A 17,154-nucleotide genomic window follows, 5' to 3' on the forward strand; every position below is an offset into this window, starting at 1 on the left:
TGTCTTAACCTTTGGTCAGGTCTGTGATCACGGCATTCTGGTTAAGTGTGTGTATGATATGTGTGGGAGTGTGTATCTGTGACCTTTTCATCTATGTCTGCAGGGAAAACCTTTTTAGTTCAGAACCAGGCTGAGTGCTAAGAGCATTTGCAATCTCCTATTGGTGAAACTGATGAGTTTAATGTGTATACTGGTGGGTGGGTGTATGTGTATATACAGTTATGTGAAGGTGTGGGTACACACGAGCAGGTCCAAAAAAGGGAAGACACCCCTTATAATTAGCCAAAGCCAGTCAGCCATAGCTAATTCCCCACATGCGAGTTTACATGTGCAGACACACCCTCCTTCCTGACTGTTTCCATGCACATTTCAATGAGTCTGCTGGAGCAAAGCTAGCACAAGGCATATGAAATGCTTCTGCCACATTTTGTGAATGCCACCCCCCACTTTCTACTTCTGCCATTGTATAATATCCTTGGAGAAGCAAGAAAAATAGGAATCCTCTGGAGTCAATGCTTTAAATGCTTAAAAATTTCAGTGCAGTAACTGATTGAATTTGCTTCTCATAATACGAGTAATCCCAACTGATACTGAAGTCTTGGCTCTGGGGCCTCCTGTCCATCTTTCTGAAAACATCAGCAGGAGCTTTTTTGTCTGATTTACAGATTTTTCAGATTGTTGTGTATTACAATTTTGCTTACACCTACACGTCCTATCAGACCCATAATGTTACATGGCCTTTACACAGTGGAAGACTGAATATTTACCTGTCTGAAGCAAGATCAGAGCTTGATTACATTTCAAACTGTGTTTTTAGCAATGGTTTTAAGCCCTAAACTAAAACACATTTTTTTAAATAATTTCATCAGAAATGTTTTTCTTAAAAAATTAATAACTAAAAAGTTGATACATTACATTATTAAATACATTCTAAATTAAAATGACTTAAATTACAATAATGCTTCTCTTTAAAGAGGACAAGTTCTTCTACATTTGGCTGCATTTGTGTTCAGTATATAAGAATTAAACTGAATTTAGTAATTGTGAAATGCATCATTTTGCATTGGATAATTTCCTAAAGACCGTAATTTAATTAGATCATTGAAAGGTCAGGAGATTAGTAGTTATATCTGTATGCATGGTACTGTGGAGAACGTGAGTGCAGATTTCTATCTAAAGGTTTTTAATGCATGGCTGAATCTCTGCCTATGCAAAAGACATATTGATATTATATTTTCTGAGCAGGTGAGTGTATGTATGTGTTACCCTCTATAACAGTGATGTGAAGCTCTTTGTTGTGGCTGTGCAGGCGGAGGGAGAAGTGCAGTTTGGGGTGCAGAACGGAACTGCTGGTCGTCATCCCGCTAGACTGCTCCACGGCACAAGGTGTCTCATCTATTGAATCTGAGAGAAAACAGCACCAGAATAAAATGCATATAAATTCTAAGAAAATCCTATCTTTTTAGTGTTATTATAAACACATTTCCAGCTTCCAGATCATTGGGGTATAATTTTCAGGCATCATATATTCTACAGTAACGACTTTTGACCGTTACTTGGTCTAATAATATGTGCCTGTGATTGGCTCTTCCACATTCTAATCTCAACCGCATATACCTAATGACATTGCTATGAATTTTCTTTCCTGTCATTAAAATGCCATTAATACAAATTCAAAGTCACAAGACTGATAGTGTTAAAAGAAATGGAATGTATTATTTTACAGGGAATATTAGAGACTACAGGTACAATAATCTCTCTCACTATCTACCATCCCAGAGGAACGGTCTGATTGACAGTGTAATTTGAAAGGTCTCTATGCCCATGAAAGCAAGAGCAGCCAGCAGTCACATGTCAAATCAAGGCCAAAGAACATGTCACCAACATATGTGAGATATGGTTCCATTTGGAAAGGTTAGCCTTTGGGACAAAGATATAAACAGCTAATGTGAATGGCAGTTTAACTAAGAAGAAAAAAAAAAGTGAAATGGCAAATTCTTACTAGTTGTATCAGCACAAATTCCAAACAATACTCTATGTTCAAGATTCAAGATTCAAGAGTTCCGTTGTCATGTGTTCAGTAAGACACGTGTTACATTGAACAATCAAATTCGTATCCTGCAGTCATGCCATTTTGGTTAAGTAAAAAATAAATACAAAAATTTAAATATTAAATAAAAAAAGGAATTGAGAAAATATATTATGTACAAATAAGGTTGGCTGTATTTAACATGTGCAACAAAGGCATAAAATAAGGCTATCAGGCTGTCCAGGTGTGTATGTGAGCATGCACATCTTGCTTGGAGCTAATCGCACAGCTGGTTGGATTGTGGGTGTCTGTGGAGGTCATTCACAAGTCTAATGGCTTGTACATAAAGGCTATTTCTGAGTTTTCTTGTTCTAGATTTCACACTCTTGTACAGTGTGAAGAGGCTCTGTTGGGGGGTGGGGCATGCTTTTCTGAAGACTTTGGTGTAGTAAATGTCCAGTGATGGGAAATCTGTTCTTGTGATGGTTCTGGCAGTCTTCTTGACCACCTTCTAGAAGGCTAGAGGGCATCAAAAGGATGCTCTACACCAGTAAAAGTAGAAGTAGAAATTTTTCGCTGGCTTGTTAAAACCCCTCAGCCTTCTCGGTATGTGCAAATTATGCTGTCACTTCTTCACCAGATGAGATTGTCTTAATATTTTCTTAATTTGTTCACTCTGGTTTGCTGATGCTCATTTGCTCTTTGTTCCTCCTACCAAATTACGCAGGTATGGTGACAGCTTTTAGTGTTACAGGCCCAAATTATGGAACTCTAACCCCTGCATCTTCATCTCTGCCCATCACTCTCCACCAAGCATTTAAAAACTTTTCAGACTGCTTTTTCTAATTTTTAGTCATACTGTCTCACTGCCTTGTTGTTTTATCATAGTTGTAGATGTCCTCTATTTTCTTACTTTACATTTGTTTTAATCTGTAATTTTTATTTTATTTTATTTTGTTTTGTTTTTATTATTGCCATTATTTGTACCTCACTGTTTATTATTTTATTATTGCTATTTGTCCCCTGGAACCGTTGTACTGTAAAATGTTCTTGAGTATCCTGAAAGGCACTTATAAATCAAATGTATTATTATTATTATTATTATTTTATTTTTGATACTTAAGGAATGATCATTGTCCTGGCACCATGCCACCAAATTTGCCACTTCCCTTCTATGCACACACCACTTCCACATATCATCAACTAATTTGATGATACTTGTTTTGGTCTGGAAGGCAGTTTTATGTAAAGAGAGTGTAGAGTGTGGGACACAGCCCTGGGGTGTTCCAGATTTTGAGGTCTGTATGCTAGCTGTGCGGTTGTCGATTGTGGTCTTCCTGTCAGAAAATCTAGGATCCAGTTGTAGAGGGTTGTCAACAGGCCAAATGTGTGGATACATGTGGCATTTTTTTTGATGGTATTGAAAGCTGAGCTGTAGTCAACAAACAGCATTGTCACATAACTGACCTTGGTCTTTAAGTGCAAGAGGGCTGTGTGGATGACAGAGTTCACAGCCTCCTGTGTTGACATGTTCTGACGATACACAAACTGGAAAGGATCTAAGGTGTCCAATATTTTCCTCTGGATGTGGGCCATGACTACCTTTTAAAGCACTTCACCACAACTGGGGTCTGTAAACTTGGCCATTAGTGAAGGAGACAGGGGACTGGGAAATTCTTGAGGAGGAGGAGGAGGTGGTTTTCTTGAAGCAGGTAGGTACTGTTGCTTGTGCAAGGGACATGTTGGATATGACATGCAAAGACATCAGCCAGTTCCAGTGAGCAAGCCCTGAGTGCATACCCAGGGATGTTGTCTTGCCTAGGGATTTAATCTTCTCAGGTTCCCACTCACTTCTGCCTCAGAGACTGTGACATGCCTGTCCTACATTACAGTCCTTGCCACATGCATTGAGTGTCAGCCATTTTCTAGAAGTACTCCAGCATCAAACTGAATTGTCCCCTCGCTGGCTTGGTGGCTCTACGTAGACCACACCTGGCCTTCTTGTATTCGACAATATCAACAGAAACATGTGCAGTGGAGCAAGTGTGTAGCAAGGACCACATCTAGGGTGTTCTCCACACCTAGCCTGTTACTCCCAATGTGTATTCCTTTAGATTATCAGTACAGTCCTCTTGCATGACAGCAAATTTAAGCACTTCACAAATAGTATTAAGTCTCTTAGCACCTGGTTGGGATCCACACGACACACTTTTAACACATTTACTTACTGGGGGAATATGCCTGTGTTTTTGTAAGCTAGGTGGAGAATCAGGGATATGTGGTCAGACTGTCCGAAGTGAGGGTGGGAATCAGCCTTATAAAAAATGCCCTTCACAGTGCTGTACATATTGTTGAGGGTGTTATTCTCTCTAGTTGGAAAATGTGCATTCTGATGATAATTTGAAAGGATAGTCTGTAAATTGCAGAGATTAAAATCACTAGCAACAATAAACACCAAACCTGGGTGTACAGTTTCTCAATCACTGATGATGTCATGTCATGAGCAGCCCAAGAGCAGTTGTAAAGTGTGTGCGTTTTTTAATGTAAACTGTGTGTTCTCTCTGCATTTTAGCAATAAACATTATATGGACACTTTTTCACCCAAAACATTAGTTTTTTTATACTTTGCTGCAGTAACACCTTCAACTCCTCCATGAAGGTTTTGAGTTCCAGTGCTTATCCCATTTTTCCCCCTCTTCCAGGTATCAGCAATAACTGTTGTATACGTTTGTTTTGTATTTCCTGCTATTAGGTAAGATGACAAAACTTTTTTGTAAATTGTACTGGATAACAGTGTCTTCTTTATGCTGTAAATGAACTGTAAATGAAAATAGTTTCAGGTTTTTTTTTACCTTGCCGTGGGAGAGCAAAGACCTCTTCATCTCCCTCTGTCTCTTGATTGCAGAGGTCGGACTCAGCTGGTGGTTTCTCACTGATCCCTTCATGCTCATTGTAATTGATGACCTCTGGTGAAGTGACGAACGGTTTAGGCTTATAAATTATTGGGAATTTCAGCAGCGTCTGAGGCTGGATTGGCTCAGTTGACTTCTGCACAGTGAACTGTTTTGTAGCAGAAAAACAAACAGCGATAAGATATATTACATATAAAAATAGTGACCTTTGACTTAATAGATACGTTTTGTAGAATGTAATGTAAATGTAAATTGATAGCTAGCAAACTGGCTAACACAGCTATTCTGTTATGTCTGATGTTAAGTGTTTAAAATTCATTTGGCTAGCTAGTTAATACATTAAATAAGATGGAACATTTACCATTAGAATACTTAGTACACAGTTATTAATGTCCATATTTGTAGCTCTTTACATATTGTGAATTGAACTGGGGGATGGGTGTGATGGATGATGTGAGGATAAACCAGGACTAGAGATAAACGTCAACCAAGGAACCAAGGAATAATTTTCTTATTTTATTTAGTTTTTATTCTAGTAAGTGTATGTGAGTAAAGATTTTATATATTTAGAGTAAACTCTTAAATAATTGATGGAATGCTAATTCATATTTTAATAGGTTAATGGTTTTAGTGTGAGATGAATGTGCTTTAATTTCTCTCATAAGAAATTTGACCTTTTTGGACTTTAAAATTCAGAATTTAGCCCAGATCGGAATTCCAGATAACACTTCTAGTGTTGAGAGGGGGATCATGTGGAAAGTGGAGCACCCGAAGTAATCCAATGTGGACACAGGAAGAACACACCAAGCTCCTCGCAGAGAGTCACAGGGAGCAGGGCTCAAACCCACAACACCAGATTTCTAGCACTATGTGATAGTGACATTAACTGCTCAGAACTTTTAGCAAAAACTATTCAGATATTGGATTTGGAATATAAAAATGTTTCAATATCATAAATGAATAAAACAAATAAAATATAGATACATTTGTATTATTTAAAACATCCACATAATGACTCCATAACAGAGAGATCAAAGAAAACCAGAAAGCAGAACAGAGCGAGCAGCTTAAATACTGGTGACATTCATTGTTACAAATGTAAACAAACATGTAACAGGAAACAGAATGGCCGATATTGAAGGCAACAATTATTTAGGTAATGTCCATATATTTTATGATAAGTTGATCATGTAATAATTGTGACAGGCATAATTTGGGGTATAATATTATGATTTGTTCATAATCAACAATATGCACTGAACCTTTCTGATTTTTTTTTTTTTTTTAAGTGGGTGGGGTTCAGATTGACTTTAAGATTTATTGGTAAACACAAAGATATTTGTCTCATATTTCATCATTTCTTCATATAAAGATATGCAGTGAGAGGATCACTGAATTATTAACACCCTCCTGAAGATTTATCACTCATCCCTCTCTCTCTCATTAATACATTTATACACAAAAACTGGCTCCCCTTCACACTCCCATTCGTCTGTGAGTGCAGAATAGAAATGAATATTTATGAGTACATGAATATGCACACCTCACTAATGTGTGAGTGAGTGAGTGAATGCATGCACACCCGCATGCACACACACACACACATACACACACACACACACACACACACAGACACAGACACAGTGTATGTGTGCGTGTGAGTCGTGACTGTATGCTGACAGCCCCTTTGCAGTCAGATTCAGCACACAGAAATAGCACTTCAGACCAGATCACTGTGTGTGTGTGTGTGTGTGTGTGTGTGTGTGTGTGTGTGTGTGGGTGGGTGGGTGGGGGGGGTGCGTGCATAGGCTGCAAGGTTTATGATGAATGTGTGTGAATGTGGAAGGTATATGAGTAAGTACTGAGTAGGAATGTGTGTATAAAGGGGGGTGTATGCATGAATGTGCTGTGAGCTGTGAGGTGGAGAATGGCAGAAAATAGCATCCATTGACTGATTCAAAGCCAATGTCCTCCAGACCAGGTGTTCTAATTATAGGCCTCTGCCTCCCCCGAACCACCCCCCACCCACTCCCCACTAACATGCCCGCACACACACACAGTCATAAAACCATCCTTGTGAGGTATGTCCAAACAGTAAATGCATATTTATATTATGACGCTCTTAAATATAGCAGACATTTCTTATAATGTCTGAATAATGGAATAAATGGAATTCCAGTGTATTTTTAGGGTATTACATTCTGCTCAGGCACCTTTTCCTCAGAAATCAAAGGTATTCAAAAGAATGTTGTGTTTTCCTGATATAACAACCTCTACTCTTGTGGCAACACTATAGACTAGGGGTTGGAACACTTCTATGAAGACTTGATGGTGTGTACCCACAAGAACATTAGGTACTACTGTTAGTTTCTAACTAGTAATATTAGTAATATTAGTCAATAAGTAGTAATAGTTTCAGATCGAATATACCTCTTCAGATAATACCAACATATTGGGTGGAGCTCCATCACTCATCACTCCAGACAACACATGTGCCACGGTGATTTATACTGCTCTAATAATAATAATAATAATAATTTTTTATAAATATAAATTTTTTATAATAATAAATTTTTAAAGCGCTTTTCAGTAACCCAAAGACGCTGTTACAATCAGATGAGCACATAAAGACAATCACATCCATAACACTACACAACACACAATGATACAAAACAGGAACAAGGGTACAAACAAACAAGGGCTAATCAGAAACAGAGGGATTAAATGCAGCCGCAAACAGGTGTGTTTTAAGTTTGGATTTAAATAGTGATAGAGATGTTGACTGTTGAATTTCTGGAGGAAGGGAGTTCCAGAGGCGAGGGGCATGTCTGGAGAAGGCTCGATCTCCAAGACTACGCAGCTTAGAAGGGGGAATGGTGAGTAAACCAGCTGAGGAAGATCTGAGAATGCGATTTGGTGTGTATGGTTGAAGAAGGTCAGATAAGTAAGAGGGAGCTTGGTTATTGAGAGCTTTGTAGGTGAGAAGGAGGATTTTGAACTGAATACGATATTTAACAGGAAGCCAGTGGAGGTTGTGGAGAACTGGGGTGATGTGGTGGTGGGACCGGGTGTGGGTGAGGAGACGGGCAGCAGAGTTCTGGACCATTTGGAGTTTATGTAGTAGTGAGGAGCTAAGGCCAGAAAGAAGAGAGTTACAATAGTCAAGACGGCTGGAGATGAATGCATGGATGAGGCGTTCAGCAGCAGACTGGGAAAGAAAAGGACGGATTTTAGCAATGTTGCGAAGGTGGAAGAATGAGATTTTTATGACGGAACTAACATGGGAATGAAACGTGAGCGTAGAGTCAAGGGTGACACCAAGATTTCGGACCACAGTGGAAGGGGACAGGGTGACATCATCAATTGAGAGTGTGAGGGAGCCAGTTTTATTTAGGGTAGATTTGGAGCCAATGAGGATTAGGTCAGTTTTATTACTATTAAGCATCAGTGAATTTTGTGTCATCCAGTGCCTGATTTTTGAGAGACATAGTTCCAATTTGGAGAGTGGTGGGTTGTTGAAAGAATTGGTCCGGAGGTAAATCTGTGTGTCATCAGCGTAACAGTGAAAATCAAGATTGAAATGACGGATAATATGGCCGAGGGGAAGTACATAGACAATAAACAGTAATGGGCCAAGGACAGAGCCTTGTGGGACCCCTTGTGAGATGGATGAAATGGTTGAACTATGTCCAGAAAGTGTGACAAATTGTTTTCGATCTGTTAGGTAAGATCTAAACCAGTCAAGAGCAGAACCAGTGACACCCAGCTCACGCAGTCTTGAGAGGAGGATGGCATGATTTACTGTGTCAAAGGCAGAACTTAAGTCAAGGAGGACCAGAATACTTAGAGCTCCCGTATCTGCAGTCACCAACAGATCATTGATAACTTTGACCAAGGCAGTTTCGGTACTATGGTGAGGGCGAAAACCAGACTGAAATGAGTCGAGGAGGTTATTGGATTCTAGATATGCTGACAACTGCATTGGCTTTGGTGACAATATGCTCATGTACAACTGCTTTAAAATTTAACATTTTCCTTAATGTATTTTAATGAAGATTGTACAATTTCATACAGATTTGCACATTCCCACGATGGGTAAACCTTTAAATAGTTAAATTCATTAATTATTAGTGTTGTCCTCCCAGATATGGAAGTTTAAAATATAGATCAGTTGAAATGTACATAAGTGGCCACTTAAAAAAGAGAAAAGAAATGGGCTCAACGTAGAATGCTTAACTATACTGTGTTTTTTCCTAGTGTCATTGTGGTATTTTTGTCCCCAAAAAGAGACCAAAACAAATACACACTCCTATGCACACACAGAAACTTCTGGCAGACACAGTGGCTACATTTATATAGAGCCATTAGCTGCCTAATTGCCATTATGTAATATAACCTTGCTCACAGCACTGCAGGGTCCTACTTCAAACAGACATGCTAAGAATTCTTGCACATGCAGGATATTCATAATGACACAGGGAACATTAATTTTCCATTAAAATACCTCCTAATATGTAGCAGTTATTTTCATAGAAAGATATTTTAACCCTAGAATTGAATTGATTTCTATCATTACCATTATCTACATATGTTCATGTTTCATCACTATTTGTGAAGCATGGACCAATTTAATCAGACAGTTAGTAATATAACTAGACAATTAATCAGCTTATATTTACCACAAAAAAAAGAACAAAAGGCTTTGTAATCCCTGAATGGTTCAGTTTATGCTTCACTGAGCAGGTCCCCTACATGGGGACAGCCATGTTTAAAATGTGCTTAGTACATAATAGCTGATATGTCCCAGCCACTAGGAGTCAGTGAGTCAGTATAATGGCTGTTTCCAAATTTCAAAGCTGTTTCTTAATCCATGGAGAAAATGGCAGACTGCTCCTTTAAAGGCAACAATGCTGGGTTCACAAACATTGAAATATACCTAGTAGACAATAATGGCACTTATTTTTTCAAATGTCTGCATAATTAAAGGTTACGTTCACGATTTTAATAAAAAAAACTATATTCTATAAAAATTCTGAGGATGTTTCCTCACCATTTGCTAGCTCTCCAGTCTGATTTTGTACTTGAAATCATTCAAATATGCTTACAAAGCCCCAGCTTCTGTAAATGAACAGTGAATAAAAACTTACAGACAAGTTCAACTTCAACCACATACAAACAAACAGTGTTCCCCCCAATTATAGCATTCCACATTAAAAGACACGGAACTTCTGAACTTAAACAAACCAGAGAGAACAACGTTTGCCTGTCTCCTTTACGTTATTAAGATGTAAATAAAGTAAAGCAGAAAGGTGTGATATTCATTCATTCATTATCTGTAACCCTTATCCAGTTCAGGGTCATGGTGGGTCCAGAGCCTGCCTGGAATCATTGGGCGCAAGGCGGGAATACACCCTGGAGGGGGCGCCAGTCCTTCACAGGGCAACACACACACATTCACTCACACTCTCACGGACACTTTTGAGTCGCCAATCCACCTACCAACGTATGTTTTTGGACCGTGGGAGGAAACCAGAGCACCTGGAGGAAACCCACACGAACACGGGGAGAACACACCATCTCCTCACAGACAGTCACCCGGAGCGGGAATCAAACCCGCAACCTTCAGGTCCCTGGAGCTGTGTGACTGCGCCACTGTGCCACCCAAGGTGTGATATAAAATGCTTTATTTTATATATTAAAAAAATAACTCACAGCGTAAAAATTGTTCACCAAGTTGAGAGGTTGGTGTGGGGTTTGTAATGCAGAACCAATTCTGAAACATTAGTGCTTGACCTTATTATTGGTTATGGCTAAATGCAATCAAAACAGTTTGAAATCAAGAAAATTGATATGTAGTTTGTCCCCCTTTACTGAAGTAACTTTGCCTTTATAAATAACAATAATAATAAAAAATCAACATAAAGATGAAATAAAATAAGTGGACACCAAACACAGAAATATGAAATATTTCTGTTAAATATGTTTCCACTTTTTTGAAGATAACATACAAGTTGTATTTCACTTTTGGAATAAACTGAGAGCATATCAATATATTTCACTTAAATAGCAAGAAAGGTCAAACATGAGACCCAGTGCAACATGAAAGAGTAGAGCAGCTCTCCTTGAGCTCGTTAGCTCCTTGATCTACACAGATGATGTTTTCGGTGCTTTCTGAAAGGAGAACATCTTGAGCTTTCAATAAATAAAGGCAAATTGACACTAGTAAAGAGATGATTTAGACTAAAAATATAGCTGAATACAAATAAATTAGACAAAGACAGAGATTTTTCTATGTCCAGAAGAACTACCCTAAACCATGTTAGCCTGGGACTAGACGGGATGTGAAGCATAAACGTAAGGAAAATTCCACAATGTGTCAAATTTTCTGCATAGCGCAGTTTCTTAGATGTGGCATTCAAGGTATTTTGGTATCAAATGGTTAATTGTACAGAAATTTGCCAGCTCATGTTTCTTTACATGGGCGGCACGGTGGTGCAGCAGGTAGGTGTCGCAGTCACACAGCTCCAGGAACCTGGAGGTTGTGGGTTCGATTCCCGCTCCGGGTGACTGTCTGTGAGGAGATGGTGTGTTCTCCCCGTGTACGTGTGGGTTTCCTCTGGGTGCTCTGGTTTCCTCCCACAGTCCAAAAACACATGTTGGTAGGTGGCTTGGCGACTCAAAAGTGTGAATGTGTGTCTGTGTTGCCCTGTGAAGGACTGGCGCCCCCCTCCAGGGTGTATTCCTGCCTTGCACCTGATGATTCCAGGTAGGCTCTGGACCCACCGTGACCCTGAATTGGATAAGCGGTTACAGATAATGAATGAATGAATGTTTCTTTACAAAGACTTACAAAAATAATACATGTGTCTTTATGATACTGGTAATTGTAAATTATGGGACTTGTACACTACAGTATTTCTTATGGAATCAATTGTATTACTATGGAGTCTGTCCACCTTTGCTGTAACAGCTTCTATTCTTCTATGAATTTATCATACTACATGTTAGAACATTGCTGTAAGATTCTGATGGCATTCAGCCACAAGAACATAAGGGAGATCATGTAAAGATGTTGGAAGGTTAGTTAAGCTTCCCAAAAGCCACTCCAACTCATCTCAGATCTACAGCCCAGTGCTGAGGGTCTGTGCAACCCTCCAACCAACAGTGAGCATTGGTCATGGCCATCGTAAGTTAATTGCAGCTTCTATAGCATCCCATTTTCAAATTTTCCCTGTGGAAGCAAGCTGTGTATACATAATTACATTCATGTGTCAGCAATGAGTGCAACCTAAATTAGCTTAATTTATTGCTTATAAGGGTTGTCTACAAGCTTTTGGATATAAACACTCTTAAAAATAAAAATACTACAAAGGGTTCTATAAGTGATGTCACTTTATTTTTAAGAGATACGTGAGCGTGAAGAACATTTTAAGGGTTTAAAAAAACATCACTCAATCTTAAGGCTCTTTAACCATTTAAATGTTTTAGCAAAAATGTTTCTTTATGGAAACAAAGAATGTACTTCTATGGCATCGCCATTTTTTAGCACCTTTTTAAGTGTAAGATACTTCTAGGTAATGAATATGTTTTAAAAAGTTACTACAGGGAACATATTTCTTTAGAGATTGAAGCAAGTTTGGCTTGCACGTTCGCCTCCCAGCGCTGGGATCTTGGGTTCAAGTCCCATCTGGGTGGAGTTTCCATGTTCTCCCCGTGTCTGCGTGGGTTTCCTCCGGGGTCTCCGGTTTCCTCCCACAGTCAAAAAACATGGAGGGTAGGTGAATTGGCTTCTGTCTGATAACTGTCCTGGTGTGTGAGTTAATGAGTGTGAATGTGTGTGTGCCCAGATATGGATTGGCGCTCTGTCCTGGGTGAAATCCTAGTGCCTGATGCAGTCCTCCAGGTGGACGGTCGTTCCTGGTCGAGAGTACACTGTGTGCGTTTGGCTGCCGCTTCTCGCCAGTGTGCGTGTGTGAATTGAGCGTTCTGAGCAGTGTGGATTGTAAAGCTTCACATGTCTGGCTACTATCTCCAACACTATGAAGTATTTTGGGCTGGTGCATTTCTCTAGAATTAAGCACTTTGCATCAATACACTCTAGGTGATATTTTTTACATGTTAATGAATTATAATTAGTGATGCATGGAATATCTCTTTAAATGTAATGTATAAAAATAGATTATATAAAGATAACAGTATCCAGTTTTCACTTCTGTTGTACCATAAACGAGCCTGTTCTCCCCCTGTCTGTAATGCTGAGGTAATTACAGCACACAGCTAAGGCCAAGTCAAAAATCTATAAATAGAAGCATCAAGTGAAGAATGAAACAAGTGAGGGCGTCTCTGGGGAAGCCACTGTGAGCTTTGGGCTGTGTCTAATTACTACAGATTCACAGGCAATACAGCATTGCAAACATTTCATTAAAAATGTCAGTTTAAGATTAATGCCGTCTTCCTCTTCTCCTGCTTCAACTGTTTCGAGTGCAATTAATCCATGCTCTTTGTCAGACAGTAGAGGGGTTTTAAGTAGAGACTGCCTGAACACAGCATTGCCTTTTTGTTTTAACCCACCTTATGCAAGCAGTCCACTTCTGTCTACCCAATTCCTGAGGCACTGACAAAAGGTCAGTGTGTGCTGCATGTGTAGCATAGTAATGTTTATGTGAGTTTCTGTGTGTGTTCAGTACTGAAACCATGCTTTAATATCAAAGACTGCAAATTAAAATACAAGTTTTTAAAATACAAGGTTCTGTTATCCCCTTTGGAAATAATTACAGCCTCCATTCCTTATTCACTGTACAAGTCAATCAGTCAAGATTTATTTTCACTTGGAAATACATTAAGGGAACCCTCATTTTCAATAAGGCAGAGTATTTACAAAAGATAAAAAAAATATTAATGGAATTTAATCAAGGTGAACTAAAATGAACAGAATTACATACATTTACAATAACGTTAAACAAGATAAATGAAAACAGAATTTAACATGGTCAACATAAAAAAAGATAAACAACAAAAAACTACAAAAAACAACCTAATTATATAAATCAAAAGAAGTAATCCCAAACATATTTAATGTTGCGATGGTCAGTCCATTGTTTTAATTCCACCATTTCCCTTCCTTATAGAAGTGGGTTATGTCATATCAAATTATTCTCCATCATCCATAATTATCTCTATCTTACAGTCTATGGTTATTCTGACCAGAAACTACTAACTTGCATTCCACGTTATTTTGAATGATTCCTGTTGGTCCATTCATCACAAAATGAGTGAATGTGGTTTATCTGCAGTGGGTTTGGTGTGGCTGTAGTTTATTTTAAAAACACAGGAACACACCTGACCCAATCAGACTTCACACAATGAATATTTTGAAATAAAACCTGGCAAACTGGCAATTTTTTGGGAAAGTCTGGACATGCCTTAGACTACATGCTCTTTGTACGGTCGCTTGTGTGTATCTCTGCCTCTTACCTGTGTGAGTGTGTGCAGGATGCTGGTTTTGGCTTTCTCTGTGTCCATGTTGTCCCCTCTCTCCAGTTTGCCTTTCTTGCAGTTCCTGCAGAGCAGCGAAAGGCCACAGATAGTCAGGGCTCCGGACACTGTCCCCAGAGTGGCCCCCAGCACTGCTGCTGCTGAAATGAACATTCTCAAAGCCCTCTCTTGCGTCTAGATCCAGATAAAATAAAGGACAGGTAAGGGAGAGCTCCTTACGCCAGCTGGCTGACTACTCCTGTTTTCTCATTGCAAGAATGTCAAGAGAGTGGAAGAGACTGAAACCCAGAGGAGCGAAGACAGACGTCAGTAGGAGAGAGAGAGAGAGAGAGAGAGAGAGAGAGAGAGAAAGGATGAAGAGGTACCACGTGTGTGCACGCGTGTGATGCACCATCCTCTGTCTCAGCCAAGCACTTGAGAGTGAGAGAGGGGAGGAGGGGAAAAAATGAAAAGGGGAAGTGGTAGAGAAAGGGAAAGCAGAGGAGAGGGAGAGCTTTGAGGACAGGCTGTACATACTCAACAAGGATGAGTCTCTCACCGACACCCCACCCCCCTAACATATGACGGCGTGTGTGCTCACGTCAGAGCTGAGTGAAATCACCTTCACAGAGTCCTACCCCCCTTAAACCCGCTGGGACTGTGCAAACCTTAAAGAAATGAAGATTTTTACAGTCATAGCAACATATGGTATGAAAACAATATACAATTTAGCCTACGTAATCAATTTCTCATACACTCTAGGCATCATATTTTACTAATTTTTCCAAGTTTCAAATTCAGCACTAAACAGATTTTTTACTAGGAAAAAATAAAAGATGTTATTGTCTGCTGTTGCTACGGCATTCTGTGTTTTTTAAAAAACAATGTTATATAGTTGTTTTTCTTCTGAATGTCACTGGATTCTCTGCACTACAGAGTCAACATCCATGCCACAAACAAGCTAACAGTCCTGCACATGGAAATGACGTTACATGAAACTCAATCTACAATTAAATTTTCATGTACAAACATTAGCTCAAATTTAGGCTACTACATTCTCTTAGTAGGTCGGCACAGTGGCACAGCAGGTAGTGTAGCAGTCACGCAGCTCCAGGGACCTGGAGGTTGTAGGTTCAGGTCCTGCTCCGGGTGACTGTCTGTGAGGAGTTTGGTGTGTTCTCCCCGTGTCCGCGTGGGTTTCCTCCAGTTTCCTCCCACGGTCCAAAAACACACGTTGATAGGTGGATTGGCGACTTGGATTGTCCGTTGGTGTGTGTGTGTGTTGCCCTGTGAAGGACTGGCGCCCCCTCCAGGGTGTATTCCCGCCTTGCGCCCAATGATTCCAGGTAGGCTCTGGACCCACCACGACCCTGAACTGGATAAGGGTTACAGATAATGAATGAATTCTCTTAGTAGTAACAAAGCTTACTGGCTTGCATGAGGTGTTTTAGAGATTTAGAATTCAGTATACAGCAGGTTTAACTTGCGTGTAGCAATATTCATATTCATATAACATTCATAATTTTGAGGACCAGGCCAAAAAAGTATGTGGATGGCAAAATGTATAAGCTTTGGAAAACTTTGGTAAAAACAGACATTTAATGTTTGTAATATATAATATTATATTGCTGTTTTATACAGTTCTGTCCCTAAGAGAAATGGTAAAAGTAAAATGGCAGAATGGCTAAAGGTAGATTTAAAGAGGATGTCTACGTTTGGGGGGACGTGCTTTTCTTTCTGGTTGGTTTTACACTCAGAAGCTCACCGTCTTTTAAGGTGAAATGGTATGTTTGAGGAAAATGTGTGAATGTTACTTTTAAGGACCTGTTAAATATTGCTGCTGTCCAATGAAAGACTTTTTTATTTACTGCACAGCTGTCTTTCTTATTATCTGAAACTTTCATGATGAATAGACCATTAGAAATGCTATGTGGCCGGGGGCCGTCTCATCAATCCAGCAGCTCCATGCCACGCCAGCCATCGGCCCCTCAGGGCGGGGTGAGAAACCACCCGCGCCTGGCAGTTACGGGGCCCAGCTCCTCCTACTTCCTAGGGAGGAAGCGACGACATAAAAGACCGCCAAGGGATCTCCGGGGGGGAGAGAGAGAAAGGGGGTAATTGCTGGTCGACACGCGAAACTGACTTTTTGCTGATCCGACTAATCATTTTCGCTCTGGTCTTTCTCCCTCTTCCCACCTGTTGTGATTCTGTTTTCTCTTCTCTGGAGCAGACTGATCTGGCGCGGACGCGCAGCCGGCCGCCGCCCTGGACGCCGCCCCGCTGTCCTAGAGAAGGAGAAGCCCTGGCGTATTGATTGGCGCCGACGCTCGTTGCTGAGGTTCTTTTTGAACGCCTGAGATTTTCGTTAACTCTTTATGTTTTGAGCATTAAAAGTAATGGCTGAGTGCTGAACTCTGACTTATGTTCTCCTGTGGTCCCTCGCCACCGTTTAGAGCGTCACAGTGGTGGAGAATGCGGGCATCTGCGGTCGCCTAAGGGATCAAAAAAAAAAAAAAAAAAAAAAAAAAAAAGTTTTTTTTTTTCCTCATTTGTTTTCTTTTTCCTTCTCTTAACCCAATCTACGGCATGGATCCAGTTATCCAACACCTCTTGGAGGCCAGCCTTCAACACCAGGCAGCCACACAGGAGCTCGCGAGGGGCGTACGAGCTCTCGCCGAGGACCTGCTTGCGACCCGCCTGGCCCCTCCCGTCCCTACACTGCCTAGCCCCAAACAAGCT

The 17,154-nt window shown here is 40.1% G+C and overlaps 1 protein-coding gene across 1 annotated transcript in view; it reads right to left on the reverse strand.

Annotated features, from left to right (window-relative positions):
* Nucleotides 1–14,774, reverse strand: part of LOC136677036 (synaptotagmin-13-like) — a 36,297-nt gene extending 21,523 nt beyond the window's left edge. The window contains exons 1-3 of the mRNA XM_066654390.1: nucleotides 14,416–14,774; nucleotides 4,882–5,089; nucleotides 1,267–1,404 (exon numbers count right to left, since the gene is read on the reverse strand). Coding sequence (XP_066510487.1) covers nucleotides 1,267–1,404; nucleotides 4,882–5,089; nucleotides 14,416–14,589 — 520 coding nt within the window. The 5' untranslated portion in view covers nucleotides 14,590–14,774. The remainder of the gene's footprint in view (nucleotides 1–1,266; nucleotides 1,405–4,881; nucleotides 5,090–14,415) is intronic.
* Nucleotides 14,775–17,154: the final 2,380 nt, after the last annotated feature.

Source organism: Hoplias malabaricus, chromosome X2 (genome assembly GCF_029633855.1).
Source record: "Hoplias malabaricus isolate fHopMal1 chromosome X2, fHopMal1.hap1, whole genome shotgun sequence".
NCBI classification, from domain to species: domain Eukaryota; kingdom Metazoa; phylum Chordata; class Actinopteri; order Characiformes; family Erythrinidae; genus Hoplias; species Hoplias malabaricus.